At 36.6% G+C, this 17,524-nt stretch overlaps 1 protein-coding gene across 6 annotated transcripts in view; it reads right to left on the bottom strand.

Moving 5' to 3' along the window:
- vti1a (vesicle transport through interaction with t-SNAREs 1A) overlaps positions 1-17,524 on the bottom strand; it is a 508,387-nt gene that overhangs the window by 174,689 nt on the left and 316,174 nt on the right. For all 6 annotated transcript variants that reach the window (XM_051922191.1, XM_051922192.1, XM_051922193.1 and 3 more), the window contains one exon: positions 10,099-10,169. In XM_051922191.1, coding sequence (XP_051778151.1) covers positions 10,099-10,169 — 71 coding nt within the window. The remainder of the gene's footprint in view (positions 1-10,098; positions 10,170-17,524) is intronic.

Consider the following 17,524-nt stretch of genomic DNA (forward strand, 5'->3'; position numbering starts at 1 on the left):
TAGTTAATTTGATATTTTATCCTGATCATGAACTTGTGAACAATATCAAAATGATACGTCACTATATATATATATATATATATATATATATATATAAAATCCAATGTCTGTCTGTCTGTCTGTATGTCTGTCCGCTTTTCACGAGAGAACTACGTAATGGATTTAGAGCATTCCAGTTGATTTTGCGACCTCTCTCATCGATTTAAGCATCATAGTTTGCTGAAGTATCGATTTATTTGCATGAATCCAAGAGAGTCACAGCAGGTTAAGGTGTGGAGGGCGTTGCCCTCCTCACTCATGCACCAGGCTTGGGGCATATTTTACATCCGCTTAGTTAGCGAATGACATAACTACTTAATGGATTTAGATTTGGCTTTTTTCTAGAATTTGAACATTCCAGTTGATTTTGTGACTTCTCTCATCACACTAAGAATCATAGGTCACTTGCAGGAGCAATATATTTGTGCAAATCTGAGAGAGAGGTTGAGGGGAGGGGGAAGCCAGGTAGGACCCTTCTCACTGTCCTTTTTAACTTCTACGATGGCTAGTTAATTATAAACATATGATGTCCAATACTTTACTTAACTAAAGAAACCAATCTCTGAAAAAAAACTGATGGGTTTGTTTTACATGATATTTTCATCCTCTGTATAACTAACAAAAGAGGCGAATAACATGGTAGCTCATGTTGTAAAAACTATTGAAGATAAAAAAAAAGAAAAGTATGTTCAAATATACTAATGAGATTGCTTCTAGAATACTGCATATAGTTAAAAGCAGAACTAACAACGGGAATATTTAATATTTTAGAATTAAGTGCCCTTGGGAGTACTAGTTTTAGCTACAACCAATTTCCTAATCATGGCTAATTTCTAAATGTATGTGAAGTCCCTTTTTAAATAGAATGCTTGTTTTGTACCAAGTATTGCTGTCTTTTTTAAAGAAGCCAGAATTGTTAGCTTTATTACCTACTCTTAAAGAAGAGGAGCATATCTTCTGAAGTCATTCATTAAAATTTTATTGTTATTTGCTTTCTTTTGCACACACATGTGAAAAGAAGCCACAACTGCAGACTGCAACTTGGGAAAAATAAAGAAGAAAAAAGTAAACAATCAAGTAAATAAAATGTATATCAAGAGAGTGGAAGTGACAGAAAAAAAAAATAAAACGAGAAGTAAACCAGACACTACCAGGCATGCCTGACCAAACAAACACTGACCAACCCTAGAGATTTAATTAAACAGAGGGTTTAATCAAGGTTAGGAACTCCTTATTACTAATTAGTAAAGTGAACATGATGAAAACAAAAGGTAAGAGGGGAGAGGACTGAACGCATCTCCTTTAAAATAAGCAGAGGTCAACCTAATCTTTAAATGGTACAAATATGAGTGAGGGTCCTACCTACAACCACACACTCATTCAGGAAGTGGTCCCCTGAGGCAGAGCAGGCTCTGAGGGACTGCTTTGGAACTACGGACTGGGATATCCTGCAGAGTCACATAGTGAGAACATTGAGGAGGTTGTTGACTGCACTACTGACTACATCAACTTCTGTATGGACATTGTAGTTCCAGTAAGAACAGTACGCTGCTATGCTAACAGCAAACCATGGATTACAAGTGACATCAAGGGCCTTTTGAACCAGAAGAAAGGGGCTTTTAAAGGCAGTGATGAGCTCAAGTGCATGCAGAAGGAACTACAAGTCCAGCTCAGGGCAGCGAAGGAGCAGTACAGGAGAAAGCTGGAGCAGAAGTAGCAGAACAACCGCATGAAGGAAGTGTGAGATGAGATGAAGATCATCACTGGCTGCAGCTCGAAGCGGGGTGCCACCATCGAGAGAGATGTGGAGAGAGCAAACCAGATGAACAACTTTTTTAACAGGTTTGACCACCCTAACCCACTCTCACCTCAGAGTACTGCACCCTCCAACCATCCTTCTGCTGATACCAGCATAGGAGAGAGTTTCCCCCAACCCACAATTACAGCAGCACAGGTGAGCAGAGAGCTGAGGAGACTTCGTGCCAGCAAAGCAGCGGGTCCAGATGGAGTATCACCACGACTGCTGAAGGCCTGTGCGCTGGAGCTGGGCAGTCCTCTACAGTGCATCTTCAACCTGAGCCTGGAACTGGGAAGAGTCCCGACGTCACATGTGATGAAGACCATGGAGCGGCTGCTGCTTCACCACCTAAGGCCACAGGTCCGCCACACCCTCGACCCTCTGCAATTCGCATACCAGGAGAAGGTGGGAGCGGAGGAAGCCATCATCTACATGCTACTCCGATTCCTCTCCAACTTGGACAGAGGCAGTGGTGCTGTAAGAACTGTGTTTCTAGACTTCTCTAGCGCCTTCAACACCATCCAACCTATGCTCCTTAGGGACAACCTGACGCAGATGGGAGTAGATTCATACCTGGTGGCATGGATCGTGGACTATTTTACACACAGACCTCAGTATGTGCGTCTTGGGAACTACAGGTCTGACATTGTGGTCAGCAACACAGGAGCGCAGCAGGGGACTGTACTTTCTCCGGTCTTGTTCAGCCTATATACATCGGACTTCCAATACAACTCGGGAGTCCTGCCACGTGCAAAAGTTCGCTGAAGACACTGCTATTGTGGGCTGCATCAGGAATAGGCAGGAAGAGGAGTATAGGAACCTAATCAAAGACTTTGTTAAATGGTGTGACTCAAACCACTTACAACTGAACATTAGCAAAAGCAAGGAGCTGGTGGTGGATTTAGGAGGACCAGGCCCCTCATGGACCCCGTGATCATCAGAGGTGACTGTGTGCAGAGGGTGCAAACCTATAAATACCTGGGAGTGCAGCTGGATGATAAATTGGACTGGACTGCCAATACTCATGCTCTGTGTAAGAAAGGACAGAGCCGACTATACTTCCTTAGATGGCTGGTGTCCTTCAACATCTGCAATAAGATGCTGCAGATGTTCTATCAGACGGTTGTGGCGAGCGCCCTCTTCTACACAGTGGTGTGCTGGGGAAGCAGCATAAAGAAGAGGGACGCCTCACGCCTGGACAAACTGGTGAGGAAGGCAGGCTCTATTGTAGGCAAAGAGCTGGACAGTTTGACATCCGTGGCAGAGCGACGGGCGCTGAGCAGGCTCCTGTCAATAATGGAGAATCCACTGCATCCACTGAACAGTATCATCTCCAGACAGAGGAGCAGCTTCAGCGACAGACTGCTGTCACTGTCCTGCTCCACTGACAGACTGAGGAGATCGTTCCTCCCCCACACTATGCGACTCTTCAGTTCCACCCGGGGGGGGTAAACGTTAACATTATACAAAGTTATTGTCTGTCTGTATACCTGCATTGTTATCACTCTTTAATTTAATATTGTTCTTTATCAGTATGCTGCTGCTGGAGTATGTGAATTTCCCCTTGGGATTAATAAAGTATCTATCTATCTATCTATCTATCTATCTATCTATCTATCTATCTATCTATCTATCTATCTATCTATCTATCTATCTATCTATCTATCTATCTATCTATCTATCTATCTATCTATCTATCTATCTATCATATAGTGCCTTATCTATCTATCTATCTATCTATCTATCTATCTATCTATCTATCTATCTATCTATCTATCTATCTATCTAATTTTATACATCTGAAAATGTCAATGCATAATTACTTTTAATGTAATTGAATCTCATTTATAAACTGAAAATGAAATCATTATACTTCAATAAATGAGTTGCTTATAATAATTTGATGAAAATGTCTTTAAGTATGTTTTCGCTCAATTGTTTTTTGTGAGCTCTTAGTAAAAGGTGATTACTAGTGGCTTTATGTAGAATACTTGTACTAATGTTTCATTTGAATCACCTTCATGAAATTGGATTTCATGTAACTGAAATTGTAACGGCAATAAAGTATATACTTTTAATCATTTTAATAAGGTTTTCACTTTTGTCATATGAATACATTATCTTTGAAAAGCTTTTAAATATTAAGGTATGCCTGCATTTCACCTATGATATGAAGTCCTATGATCACACGCATTGGTATCACTTCTTGTGGCTGTGTATGTTTGGATTGCCAGCTTCTACACTATACAAATGATTCTTGTATGACTGTGGTTGATCATATCAGAGTTTCAATATTATGACACAATGTTAGAGAAGGGCATTCTAATCACTTATTCTTTCCTTTGTCTAAAAACAGTCAACTCGATCCTCCTATGTGCTAGGAAGTAGAGGTTTGGTCTTTGCAAAATATATTAGTGCTTAATGCAGTATTAAATATAAATGTAAAATACACTTGCAATTTATTACACGTTTATGTGAAAAAATATTAAAAGTCTTACAGTTATTAACATTAACAGGTTACTGGTGGATACCATCATATATTGCAAGGCCTCAAGGAAACTTGCAAGTTTCCCTACACTAAAGAAAACAAATGTTAACTCTCTCAATAACTAGAGACCTGTGACACTCACTCCTAGTTTTAGTGACTGGTGCTGGAACACTTTAATGGTACTAAAGACAGATTAGATCAACTAACTCCATTTTCCCTGTCACTTCTACATCTCCAGGATCCCTAGGAGCCCTGGTCCACCCCTGGAGCTCCTCTTACATGACTCCACCACAGGGTCTCCCCTGACTGCTTTGTCGCCTTCTCTTTTCACTGGCATCCAGTCTTTATACTCCTGTGAGTGCAACGTAATGATTGCAATCCATAGAGTACCAGTTTCAAACAGCTGACATAATCAAGCAATCAGCTTGCTTCCACGCAGAACAGCCTGTGGTTGCCCGGCTCTGCAGCCGTGTGTACCCACAGTGCATAAGAAACACTGCTTTTTTTGTTCTTTTGTACTTTCAAAACTTCAGAGCCATGGACCACCAACACGCTGTACCCAAATGATTATTTTCAATCATATACTGACAGGTAATGAGAGGCAATTTTTATTTTAGGCAGTAGAATTGCTGACTTCATTAGAGATGAACAAATTGGTTAATCCACAATGTCACTGTATGGTGAGAATCTGCATTCCAGGAACATGTAATCAGAAAACCTCAATGCAGAAAACAAAACAACTTATTTAGATTCAGCAAGGGGTCAGAGTGCATTTTTATATTTACGATTGCTTTCCTTCTAACTACCCCTGAATGCTCTCTAAAACTGGGCAAAGCAGCCATGACTATTTACCATTCCATACAACACAGAAAACTACTGTTTTTCATCATTTACATTAACACATGCACCATAAAACAGACCTCCCAAAGGAGTTAGATATAGCAAGTTAAATTGGATAATTTATACTGTATGTTTGAAAACTATTCAGACTCAAGTATTAGGTAAGCAAAATTGGAAATCAGTGATTCTTCAACAACTAACAATGAAAGAGCTAAGAAAATCTGAACAATATCCAACTTTTGTTGTTTATACTGGGAAAAAGAAACTAGACTGCACAAAGTATGCAGACATGTGTACAAAATCAGAAAAAACTTTGCATGTTTCAATATTTACTGACCTCAATATTGACTGATAAGTAAAAACTTTGGCACTTAAACACAGACTTGTGTGGGAGCTACCAATACTCTACATATAAATCTATCACTTTTATTTAACCCATCCTACAGATTATTCATTCTAAACATGTGATTCAAGCTTCTCAGTAATATATTGTAGAAAATCTTTAGTTTATGAATCAAAAAATTACAGTTTTTGCTTACAAAACTGGATTTACAGAGTTACGAAAAATGAACTGATTACTTTAATTGACAATCTCTAATTTCTATACATCTACTTCTAACACTTCTTTACAGACTACAAACTATACCTTCTCTGTATACTCACAAACTGGAATAAGATTTCCATGAACATTTCAACTGCTTCCAGTCTGTTAATGTTTATAACCGTCTACACTGCTCTGGATATCTACCTCTTGTTCTGCTGTTAAATTACATTGTCAGTGTAGATGTAGTTGTAGATAGAACTTTATTATTATCTAATCCTTGTGCTAAATGCAGCAGTAGGCTTTCTCTGCCTTAAACTTCATTCCATAATTTTTAAATTTCTTTTATTATATACATATTGGAGAAAGAAGGGTGGTAAATAAATATCAATATAACAATGATAAAAATAATATAATCAGTTTCATAAACTTGTTTCAATTATTTACTTTTCAAGAGAATGAGGAGATATGCTTGAGGCATTTTACTGACAACAAAACTGTTGTATTAAGGCTATTTGCAGTGGTAACACCCTGACAAACACTAATTTACTTTTTATAACTTTCAAACACTTCACACATTGATATGAAAAGTTTTAATGATTACACAACTCTATTGAATAGGAGAAAAAAATGCTAAGGCATCATACACATGACAAAGGATTTCAATTTTGGTCACCTGCAGATGAAATGACATGGCATGTCACAACATTCTTTCCATAGCTTTCGAAGCTTACTATCCAGAGATTAGTTTAATTAGGGTCTAATAATGACACACTAAAAAGCCTAAAGAAGTTAGCACTTTAAGTAAAGCATATACAGTACTAATACGTATGTCAGTTTGAGATGTTGTATAAGCATGTCAAGAATAGCGGCACAATGTAATAAACAGACATAAATCTTACATTATATGTAAGCTTTCACATGTTAACACTTCTATACATTTACCGATATGAAAAACAATAATGAAACTGTAACTGTTGGAAAGAAAAGAAACTCTATAGCTGCTGATAAAGCAATAGACTAAGAATGGAGATGACTAGGATTTAGATCTGACTGGACAAGCAGCAAGTGTCAGATGGTCAACTGAGTGGTGAACAAGCAAGTGATGGAAAATAAGTACAGTACCTCAACCATGATGCCAAGTAAATTCATAGTTTAAAACTCTAACAGTGTAATATCTACAATATCTATTATAATAAAAAAAATCCAGCAACGAGATGAGACTTTTTGGAAGACAAGACGACTTTTTGGAAGATTTTTTTCAAGGCACACCCTCCTCTCAACCATTTTCAACCACACACACGGTAATCTCACCTCTCATTCATGTGAATGCTTTTCTGCTGTCTCAGCTCTTATAAATTTTAACGTTTTCCTCACTTTAAGTTCCCAATTAAAGAAGACGTATTATGTCCAAATCTTATTGAAGAATTTCATCACAAAGGGTTATCAACAGAAAAAATGAGTACACGGGCAATCCCAGCAGCGAGAAACGATAAAGTCAAACGAACTAAAGGCAAAAAGTCAATTGGTTACACGCAAATTGGTTAAATGCATATCAATAGACTATGTTGAAACAGTTGGTGGTGATCATGCGGAGGATGAAAACATCAACTTACAATATCCCAAAGAATAACTACAACTGTTAACACCGTCTAGTCTTCCACCACACAAATTACTGTAGAAAGAAGGATGCATTCAAGAAAGGTAATGTACTACATCTTCCCCGGATAACATTACACAACAAAGGAGATCTTGATATGCCATTCGTATTAAAATGTTAAAGTACAAAGACAATTAACAAATCTCAAGACAGACATTCGAAAAAGTTGTTTATTTAATAGAGAGAAAGAAACGAAATTAAATCACGGGCAGTTATACGGTGCATTGTCACAATGAAAGTCCAAACACGGAATCAAAATTCAATGCGATATTAGCGAAAATTTAATTCAATAAATTATTTTTATTGTAGTTTTACAGTAAAATTGTAAGTTTAAAAAGTATTTGCGTGTTAATTTCAAAGCCAAACCGAATTAAATCGTAATATCAATGAATAACTGTAACGCAACATGAAACATAATTTACTATCAAATTATTACATTTTGCTCTTTTTTTAATATGGTCAATTACTCGCAGTAATGTAAAATAGCTCAATTATGCATATGCAACAATTCCCATGAAAGTAAAAATTTGTTTAAATTGTACAACCGCATCCCCATATGCAAGCAACAGAACCGCAAAGAGGCTAGTGTGTAGCGCAGGCATGGGACTTGGCGAGTGAAGTGAGCAGGGGGCAAAGCCCCCTAGTGAAAATTAATTGAGATTGTAAAGAAGGTTAGCCTTATATTTGACAACAATTTACATCAGCTAACACATTAAGTGCTTCAGAAAAATGCTTATAATTGACTGTTATAGATATGATAGTTCCTTTTAACGCAAACTCCATTAGAACTCAAGGAAACTCACATTGATTTAATAATAGCCCATACAATCTTAGATCAAAATGGTAAAAAATGTGTGCATGGCAAGTGAATATTTAAATTAGATGTTTAGCAAGCAAAAGGACTGACAGTGAAAAAAGGATAAGAAAGTACTTAATCTGTCCCATGTTAAATAGTATTTCAGATTGAAATAGATGAAAATATAAACAACCCATGATTACTGCTTAGAACAGTGGCTAATCTGACAAAAAAGAAATGTGAACCACCCTGTAAAATCCCTACTAACACTAGTAACACAGCTTTTAGGCATTGCTTTAATAATGAAATAGACAGCATAAAACTTCACATTTCACGCTCTAAACTTTGGTAGTTCAACTTCAAACCCCATCTATCCTTGAGGGCACAGTCTTTTTTGAATGTTGCAGAGTTTATTATTTAAACTAGAAACAGTAGTTCATAGGGTTACATGGGAAATACTAATAGCCACAGGATGGATAACCACATGAAAATGAAAACTATTTTAAAGAGTCTAAAGTGAAAAATCCTTACAACAGTCAATTGGGCTTCCTACACATATGATACAAACCTTCAATGCAAAAACAGGAAAAAAACGAAACTTTTGAAATTCTGCTATATGTATACCTTAGTTAAATGTAAAAAATTTGCTCAGTGAGTGAATTCTGAACACTATACTAATACTGGCTAGGGACTTGTTTTGTTCTCGAAATGGCCTCAATTATTTGTGGCGTGGGTTCCACAAGATGTTGGAAGCATTCCTTTCAGATTCTGGTCTGTGATGACATAACAGAATCACACAGTTTCTGCAGATTTGTCAGCTGCATATTCATGCTGTGAATCTCTCACACAAAGGTGTTCTATTGGATTCAGAAGATCCAGTGACTGGGAAGGCCAGGGAAGAACACTGAATTCATTGTAATGTTCATGAAACCAGTTTGAGACGACTTTGGCTTTGTGATATGGTATCAAGCTGGATGTAGCCTTTAGAAGATGTGCAAATTGTGGCCATCTAAGGACACACATGGACAGTAATAAGATACAAAAAGGTTTTGATGGTCAAGCGATGATTGATTGGTATTAATTGCTGCAAAGTTTGCCAAAAAAAAATTCCCCACACCATTACATCACTAACAGCAGCCTGGACAGTTTACAAAATGCAGGTTTGGCTGCATAGATTCATGCTGTTAGCACCAAATTCTACCCTTCCATCTGTGTGCCTCAGCAGAAATCAAGATTCATCAAACCAGAGCACATTTTTCCAGTCTTCATCTGGACAGGTTTGGTGAGCCTGTGCCCACTGCTGCCTTAGCATTCTAGTTTTGAGTGACATGAGTGGAACCTGATGTGGTTTTCTTATGTGGCAACCCATCTACCTCAAGGTTTAATGTGTTGTGCATTCTGAGATACTTTTCCGCCCACCATGGTTGAACAGAGTGTTTACCTGAGTTACTGAAGCCTTTCTGCCAGCAGGAACCAGTCTGGCCATTCTCCTCCAACCTCTCTCATCAACAAAGCATTTCTCTCCACAGAACTTCCGCTCACTGGATGATTTTTGTTGTTTGCACCTTTCTGAGTAAACCTTAGAAGACTGTTGTGCTTGAACATCCCCGAATATCAGCAGTTATACAAAAACACAAACCAGCCTGTCTGGCACCATCATGTCGCTGTCAAAATCACTAAGATCACATTTGTGACCCATTCTAGTGTTTGATGTGAACATTACCTCAAGCTCCTGACCTGTACCCTGCACAACTTTATGCATTACACTGCTGCCACATGACTGGCCAATTAGACAACTGCATGGATAAGCAGGTGTTCCTAATAATTTACTCAGTGAGTGTATATTGCAATGCAAATATATATTGACTTTGGCTGATTATGAAAGACTTCCCTTTCTTTAGGTGGATCAATATTATTTGTTTGCAGTTATACTCACCCTATCCCTGGATCGCTGTATTTTCTCTCTGTCATGGTGCAGGTTTTCTAGAATTTCTTGGCCCACTTGCTCTGTTCAAAAATGGAAATAAAATCAAATAACTTTAGAGAAAAAAATGCACAATGTTATTTAAAAAATAACAACAACAACATTTATTTATATAGCACATTTTCATACAAAACGTAGCTCAAAGTGCTTTACATAATGAAGAAAAGAAAAATAAAAGACAAAATAAATTAAAATAAGACAACATTAATTAACATAGAAAAGAGTAAGGTCCAATGGCCAGGGGGGACAGAAAAATCAAAAAAAAAAAAAAAAAAAACAGACGGCTGGAGAAAAAAAAAAAATCTGCAGGGGTTCCAGGCCACAAGACCGCCCAGTCCCCTCTGGGCATTCTACCTAACATACAGTGCATCCGGAAAGTATTCACAGCGCATCACTTTTTCCACATTTTGTTATGTTACAGCCTTATTCCAAAATGGATTAAATTCATTTTTTTCCTCAGAATTCTACACACAACACCCCATAATGACAACGTGAAAAAAGGTGATTTCTCAGTTTATTTTTAATAAATTTGCAAAAACCTCAAGTAAACTTTTTTCACATTGTCATTATGGGGTGTTGTGTGTAGAATTCAGAGGAAAAAAATGAATTTAATCCATATTGGAATAAGGCTGTGACATAACAAAATGTGGAAAAAGTGATGCGCTGTGAATACTTTCTGGATGCACTGTAAATGACATAGACCTCTTTGTTTTTAGGTTTCTCACGGAAGGACTTGATGATGATGGTCATGCAGACTTAGAATAGAATAGAATTTAAACATTTTAGTTAATGAAATCAGAGAGGAGGTCTGCATGAATCCCATGACACAGCAAATGTGTAATTATTTAATAACACAAGAAAGTTGTGCTTCAAGAGTAAAAGCCAAAAATGTAACAATGAAGTGTGACATTCTTATTGTAATTATTTTTTTCCATCCATTCATCCATTTTCTTATACATTATATCCAGTTCCGGTTTATGAAGAAGTGGAATGTATACTGTTAGCAAGAAATATAAAGACAGACCCAACCCTAGATAGAATGGCAGTTATTTTCATTATTGCTTCTATTAATATGAAAATTAATTAATATGATTTTTTAAATTTCTATTCAGAAAGCCTAGAAACAGGGTAACATGGAAATCATCAATTTTTACAAAAATTAGGGCCCGACTGACACAACTTGTAATTTTTATCCAAAGATGAAATCAAACTGGAAACTTAAAGGTACTTAAAATTAACAAATTCAACCATGCTTTTGATCAAAACAAAAAAGTTACGTCAAAAATGAGACTATTGAGACCATAAAAAAATACAGTGCATTGATATAACCAGAAAATAAATGCATTCCTCTTTTAAGTAAAAACATTTTTTGTTTTTTTATTGTGCCTAAACAGGTACTTTGATTTTCAACACATAGATTCAAACTGAAAAATCAAATAAACATAAATTTATATACTGTACATATAAAGAACAGCAGAGAACAGTTAGGTAGTGGATATTAATACCTTAAGGGAAATTCAGAACTAATAATGCATTTTAAAAAAAACTTTTCTTTTTCTTTGATTTAAACTGCTTGAGGTTGCCTACAGTCTGTCTGGCAAAACTGATCAAAATTCAAAAATGAATCTGTTCTTCAAAATATTTATTCCTGGACATGCATGGAGATAAAGCGTCTCAACTGTAGGGTTGTCAGCACTCTTTACTTTAGCCGATAGCTGGAGACACACTTACTTGAAGGGTCAACTGTTTTTTCCAATACAGTAATTCCTCGCTGTATCGCGCTTCGACTTTCGCGGCTTCACTCTATCGCGGATTTTATATGTAAGCATATCTAAATATATAACGCGAATTTTTCGCTGCTTCGCGGGTTTCTGTGGACAATGGGTCTTTTTACTTCTGGTACATGCATCCTCAGTTGGTTTTCCCAGTTGATTTCATACAAGGAACGCTATTGGGGGATGGCTGAGAAACTACGCAATCAGAGCACGAAGTTAAGTTCCTGTGTGCTGATTGGCTCAGCGACGGAGCACTGAATTCAATTCCGCTGTGTTAACCAGGAAGTCTTGTCTCGCTCATTCAGCATCAATGTGTTTCGCTGTGTAAAGAGTTAACTTTTGTGCTCTTTTTTGTTTATCTTTGTGCATAGTGAAGCACTTCGTTATGGCTCCAAAATGATCTGCTCCTGCTACTGCTTCAGGGGCAGTGCCCAAGCGCAAACGGAAGATGCTAACGATTGCCGAAAATGTAAAAGTTTTGGATATGTTGAAGGTAGTGAACAGCTACACTGCTGTAGGACGCCATTACGGCATCAATGAGTCCACGATTCTTTTTATTTAAAAAGGAGGAAAAGCATATAAGATCTACGGCCACAGTGTCCTTTAACCAGGGCGCAAAACGAGTTGTAAGTGGATGTAATAAGGCGGTAGTCCGGATGGAATCTGCTTTAGGGATTTGGATCGAAGACTGCCAGAAGAAGAACAACGGCGGTGCTACACAGTCGCCTGAAGAGGCTCCTTTAGAAGAGCTATAAGCTCTCCTTTGTTGTGCAGTAAAATTAAACTCATCATTATCGGACAAGTCATCGTGTCATTGTTGGTGAGTAACCATAATTAATTTTCTACGTACAGTACTTACTACATGTATATAGTTTAGTGTCACAGTACACACATTTTACTGTATACAATTTTTCTTGCATTGTACATATTTATTGCTGGTGGCCTGTCTGTCATAATGGCTGTAACATATGTGATATCGGAGATGCTGGATATCTTTAAAATAATATTTAGGTTTTACTGTATATAAACAGTGTGTTTACATACATCATTTCAACGAATCTTACCTAATATCTAAGAGAATACAAAGGGTTTATGCTGTATAATTGTGCGGGAAATGTTTATAATAGTGTGGGAGAATTTATAAGGTCTTAAAATATATAAAAATAACCATATAACCCATATGGTTTTTACTTCACGGACTTTCACCTTTCGCGGGGGGTTCTGGAATGCAACCCCCGCGATCGAGGAGGGATTACTGTATTGTGGCAGAAAGAAAAAAAAATCTCTTTAAAACTTATCAAACACTACTTACAAATGAATGACCACTGGGCAAAAGTTTCATTATAGAATGGACAACAACTATGCTACAATTCATTTTCTGAAATCCTTATCTGAGAAAATCTACAGTCAAAACTATCTGATCCCCTCCATTGTTACAAAATGCATCGATACTGAACCCATGAAACTGCACCAGGCAGCCCACTTGGAAATATTACTGAATAATGAAGAATAACCTTCAGAGCCATTTATATTTTATTTCATTTTTTTTATAGTTACAAAGTTTCTAGTTCTCCCTATAACAATATTTACATTTATTCTAGCACACAGCTGAAAGGTAGCCTTGGTTTCAGCCAAAATATAAAATTTTCACGTGTATTTTGGTGAAACAGAAACCTGAATGAACAAGTTTCAGTTTAGGCTCACAAACTGAAACTAAACCTCAGTCAGTGTATGGAATACAATGCTCATTTATAAGTTAAATATATAAAATATGTAATTTTTTGCAATATAATTTATAGAAAACATGACATACTGCAGAGTTCTGCAATACCAAAATAAAAAAACATGTACTGTACTTCAAACCTATTTTATTTTAATAAAACATTCTTTCCTATGCCTTCACTTTGTCTTTACCTATGAATGTACAATTTCTAATCATCAGCAAGTGCTACTGTTCCAAGAGGTTTACTTCAAGTAAAGCAGTCATATGTAAGTTTACTGAGACACAGAGAAATTTAAGAGCTACCCCCTCTTGTGCATACAGTACAGTACACGGTTGTTGTAAGTTTTATTCTGAACTAAGAAGCACAGGAAGAATATCAGGAATATATCCTTGAAGGGATACTCTTTCATTACAGGAAAACCATCAAATTAGGTCTGATTTATAGTGACAAATTAAACAAAACTGCAGGCTTTAGGATGACCAGAAAAAAACCCAGAGGGAGAAAGTACAAACCTCATAAATCCACCAGAACTGTACCCAGACTCGAGGGCTCTTTGGCAACAAAGTTAACCACAGTGAAACAGTACAGCTCTCATTAAATTTCTCCTTCTCTAAATGTGCCTATCAAACATTACTGTATTCAGCAGTGTAGCCTAGCCATAAACAAAACTCATTCCCCCATGCACTAGTAAAGTAAGATCCACAAAATTGGCACGGTTGTAGCAGAGGTTCAGACCTCTTCTCGCCCTACAGAAACATTTGCTTCAAAACAACATCCCAATGCTCCTGACACAGAGGGGACAAAACACTAGTGCCCTAGAATATATTACTGGCAGCAAATTTGGATTTAAGAATCTGTCTAGCAGCCAAAAAAACCTTTGATGTTTCAGTATGTGCCCTGGCTGCTCTTGGATTGCTGCTAAAAGCATCCCCCTGTTTGGTTAACATGGCTAAAACTAAGTCACAAATGAAACGCATACAGTGATGAAAAAAGAAAAAATATAAAAGGGATGGCTAAAAAGGTATATGCATTTACTTAATAACAATGGCAAATATCTAAGCTGTCAGAAATATGAGTCATACTTCTTTATTTTGTATGACAGTCCTAAATGTAGCCTTTTAATGTGTAGGTTGACAATTGTAGCCCATACCACTATTGTGGAAGAGCACTTACACTCTCAATCTCTTGAGTTAATGAATAAGGTATTATCTTCAAAAGGTATGTAGGTATGCAAGTAATCACATTTTAATCAGAAGTTACAATACTTAATGGGACAGCAAAATTGTGAGTGGAACTGCCAAACTATCCTTAATGAAGAATCGGTAAACCCATGGCAGAAGGTCACAATGATTAATATAGGCAAGGTTGTAAACATGTTCTGATGCAATGTCCACTTAGCTACTACATTCAAAGACAGGCATTAAGTGTAGATATTTCTCCATATGGTTGTCAAGTGAGGAAATATGACACTAATTGGGTATGGTCTTCCAGTATGTAAAAGATGTATGGACCATGCTATGTGTTTAAGTATGATGAGCATTTACTATACTGTAGATAAATGAGCAACAAAGTGTGGTTGGAACATCAGTTTGGCATGAATTTAAGATGACGTTTAATCAAGCTCCAGTGAACATGGGCACAAAACAAAACAAAAATGGTGTTAAAACAAACTGCAAGCTTTTTAAAATTTAGCATTATCATGAAGCACAAAAAGTAAAACAAATGGATATGGCAAAACATTAGGAAAATATAAGAAACATAACATTCAAACAGAAGGTAGATTTACTTCTGTCTTCTTTAACAGTGATCACTTCTAAAAATCCAAATGCAAATGTAATTTAAATTTTGGTTTCATTACAATACTAATGTTATTTTCGTAAATACTGGCCAAAATATATGAAAGTCTGAGATGTATGGAATAACGCTACAGTGCTCTGAAAAAGTACTTATTGCGATTAATGGTGGCATAGCCATTTACTAAGTGTAAGGGGGGGAAATTACTTTTTACACAGTGAAAACTGGTGTTCAATAACATTTATAAAAATGTAATCAATTATATAAGTATATAAAAAGGTTACTTGTTCACTTAAGTGACCTTTCTCTAATATTAAGTTTTGCTTGAAGAGCCGCAAACATTCAGTGTGAAAAATGTGTAATACCTTTGCCATTACACCAACTGTAGTGCTCTAGAGCTCTATATTTAGACCAGCAAGTTCCAGTTTTTGCTCCTTGTGAATCTTTTGATGCATATGTGCAGTTAATTAAACGAATGGAATCAGATTCACTGTCTCTCTCTGTTGCGCTGGGCAGGTTTGTACAGTAACAAGCATACAATTGATTTATTGACACTGTCATTAAATTCCATGAGTGCTTTCAATGTTACTGCACAATGTTGCAACACAGCTTCCCCATCACATTAGCACAGTCCAGCGTCCTCGTCTGATATGGTAGCATCTCCACGGCATTTTTCTTAATTGTGCTTTCAAACAACTATAGCACCAAAAGCTCTCTGAACTTCGTGATGGAATTATTTTTCAGGAAAGTTTCTATTAACATCCTAAAGCAACCATCAAATCAGTATGTCCTTCTATAGAATCTGTATTTTTGTGAATCTGAATCTGGTGTGTATTTATAGTGTCCTGCAAAACGTTTTGGAACATTAAAATTGTGTTATTTTCACCCACAACTGAGTTACAGCGTCAAATTAGGAGATAGGAAAATGGTTGTAAAACGTATACAGTACCTTTTAACAAACCATTTTAGTTAGCTTCCTTCAATAGCATGCACTAGCCTCAGGCAATTTACAGATATATCAGAAGGTTTCTACAGTTCAGCACTTGGAGCACTAGCCCTCTAAGTGACTTACTGAGCTTCGGTTTAAGACATTAAACCAAAAGCCTTGGTGCAAGTCTAATGCCAGTCTAGACTCACATCTTTAATTATACACAAGCTAAGTCACTCCATATTAGCCTATAAGCAAAACACAGCTAAGCAGTAGAAGAACAAGGCAAAACAAGTTTTGAGATGATCAAAGAGGTATTTTTTTAATGATCTTTGTAACAGAAAACAAACAGCACTACATCATGATCGCTTTATTACACAAATGTAGCTTTTGAAGAATAACATTACACCATGGTGACATCTGGCATTGCGTAAAAAACCAAACAAAGAAAAATATGTTTGTATATATGTAGGCATTTCTCTCACTCTCCTTTTATACATACATACATATATATATATATATTAGTTCAACTTTATTAAGCCCAGGGGGGAAATAAGATGCATAGGATACAGACTCACAGGATAGATAATACATCTAATCACTCACTAAGTGCATAAATGTAAAATAAAGTAAAATATATATACATATAATATATGTAAACACATATACATACACACAGGTGGTTTGTTCTCAATGGAATGTTACATGTACAACTGCCTAATTAATTTGTTTTTAGAAAAATCAGGATAATACAAAGTAAACAATCTGCAGAATAAGTAAACTAATGAGAACATATGAAGACAACGTCCAAGCAGATTTATTTAACATACAGCTAGCAACTTATGAGAAAGAGATGGTGGGTTGTATCCTGTTTACAGTATCATAAATTAAATGAGCAAGACAAGTTCAACTATCTTACAACAAAACAACTAGCAGCCCTGGAATGCTTTAGTAGCAAAGGAAACACTGTGCTCCTTAAAAGAAAGTGGTATAAAAATGGTCTAAATAAATCACAGCCGTAAACCCTACCAGAAAAAAGACCATGTCCAGAGAAGTGCTCTACCCTCTACAAAGTGAGGAAAATTATGGTTTCAGAACAGCATCTCTAAATATTCTTTACTCTTGGTGGGCAGGCATAGGATCATATACTCTTGTAA

The sequence above is a fragment of the Erpetoichthys calabaricus genome, chromosome 2 (genome assembly GCF_900747795.2).
Source record: "Erpetoichthys calabaricus chromosome 2, fErpCal1.3, whole genome shotgun sequence".
Taxonomy (NCBI): Eukaryota; Metazoa; Chordata; class Cladistia; order Polypteriformes; family Polypteridae; genus Erpetoichthys; species Erpetoichthys calabaricus.